Source organism: Cyprinodon variegatus, unplaced genomic scaffold (assembly GCF_000732505.1).
Source record: "Cyprinodon variegatus isolate N-32 unplaced genomic scaffold, C_variegatus-1.0 Scaffold406, whole genome shotgun sequence".
Lineage (NCBI taxonomy): Eukaryota > Metazoa > Chordata > Actinopteri > Cyprinodontiformes > Cyprinodontidae > Cyprinodon > Cyprinodon variegatus.
This window is the reverse complement of record NW_015150859.1, coordinates 43,910-44,972: the sequence shown is the minus strand read 5'-3', so window position 1 is coordinate 44,972 and position 1,063 is coordinate 43,910. Positions and strand designations below refer to the sequence as shown.

Below are 1,063 nucleotides of genomic sequence, written 5' to 3'. Positions count from 1 at the left end.
TTTAACAGGAAGCCAATGTGTTTTTACTGATGGAAATTCAAAAATCCTTTTATTCTGTGTTCCAGATAAAGATGCCCTGTGCTCTCCTGACATCCAAACTTCTACCAACCCTTTTGACTGCGTGAAATCAGAAGATGAGGAAGAGGAGCTGGCAGATGCAGTCAGACAGGAGGAGGAAGAGGAGGAGGTGGACGAAGCAGAGCTGGAGGCTTTCCTGGACGGGCAGCTGGCAGACAGACTCCTGCAGGAAGGATCTCGTCACGGCATCGCGGTCGAAGACATGGACTTAACTTTCCCCTCCTCCAAAGCTGAAGAGGCTCTCCGGACATGTACGCCGATCCAATTCTGTCTATAGTCACCCACATAACGCTGCTTTTCAATTTTAGATTAACGTGTTGATGGAGGACATCTTCTGTTACAGTGGTGATGCTAAAGGAGACACTTTACTCACACTTAATGGGCAGAGAGCCAGAGGAGGAGGACACAGAGGACAACAAGTCCAGTGGGGCCCCTGAGAGTCAGCCTGGGACCCCTGAAGTACCGTCTCCTGCACATGAGATCCGCCCACCTGAAAGTTCAGAGAATGATGACCTGCAGCCTCCATCTGACCTCACCGGGGAGTCTGAGTCAGCTGGACCTAACAGTAAGTCCATGTTCTGCTGAAGTTTGGATGTTCTGTCCAGATTTTTTCAAACTCTCCAAACTCTCCACCAGCAGGTTTTGTGGGTCTGGACTTTGAAGCGGGCTTTGGGGAGAGCAGCACTGAAGACGATGTTGGGATCGACATGAGGAAGCTGCTGTCCTCGTCCTCACAGGCAGGGGGAGACGGCCCTGATCTGAGCAGACAGCTGATGACCCACCTGCGCCTCCTGCAGGCTGACCTGCAGTACCTGAAGGTAGCGTGGAGCAAAACTCTGCCTGAATTCAAGTTCATGGGCTGCGTCCTCCAAGGACGCAGTCTACCTGGACTGGATCCTTCATTTCTGTGAAGACCAGGAGACCGCACCCTAATTTGCTGAGGCCTGAAAAGGGTCCGGCCTTCTGCCGCTTTCACTGAACCACG

The 1,063-nt window shown here is 52.2% G+C and overlaps 1 protein-coding gene across 1 annotated transcript in view; it reads left to right on the top strand.

Annotated features, from left to right (window-relative positions):
- The window catches only part of LOC107093063 (rho guanine nucleotide exchange factor 12-like), a 101,914-nt gene that overhangs the window by 97,567 nt on the left and 3,284 nt on the right, over window positions 1-1,063 (top strand). Inside the window, exons 29-31 of the mRNA XM_015387882.1 lie at window positions 66-329; window positions 422-643; window positions 715-896. Of these exons, the coding sequence (XP_015243368.1) occupies window positions 66-329; window positions 422-643; window positions 715-896 (668 nt within the window). The remainder of the gene's footprint in view (window positions 1-65; window positions 330-421; window positions 644-714; window positions 897-1,063) is intronic.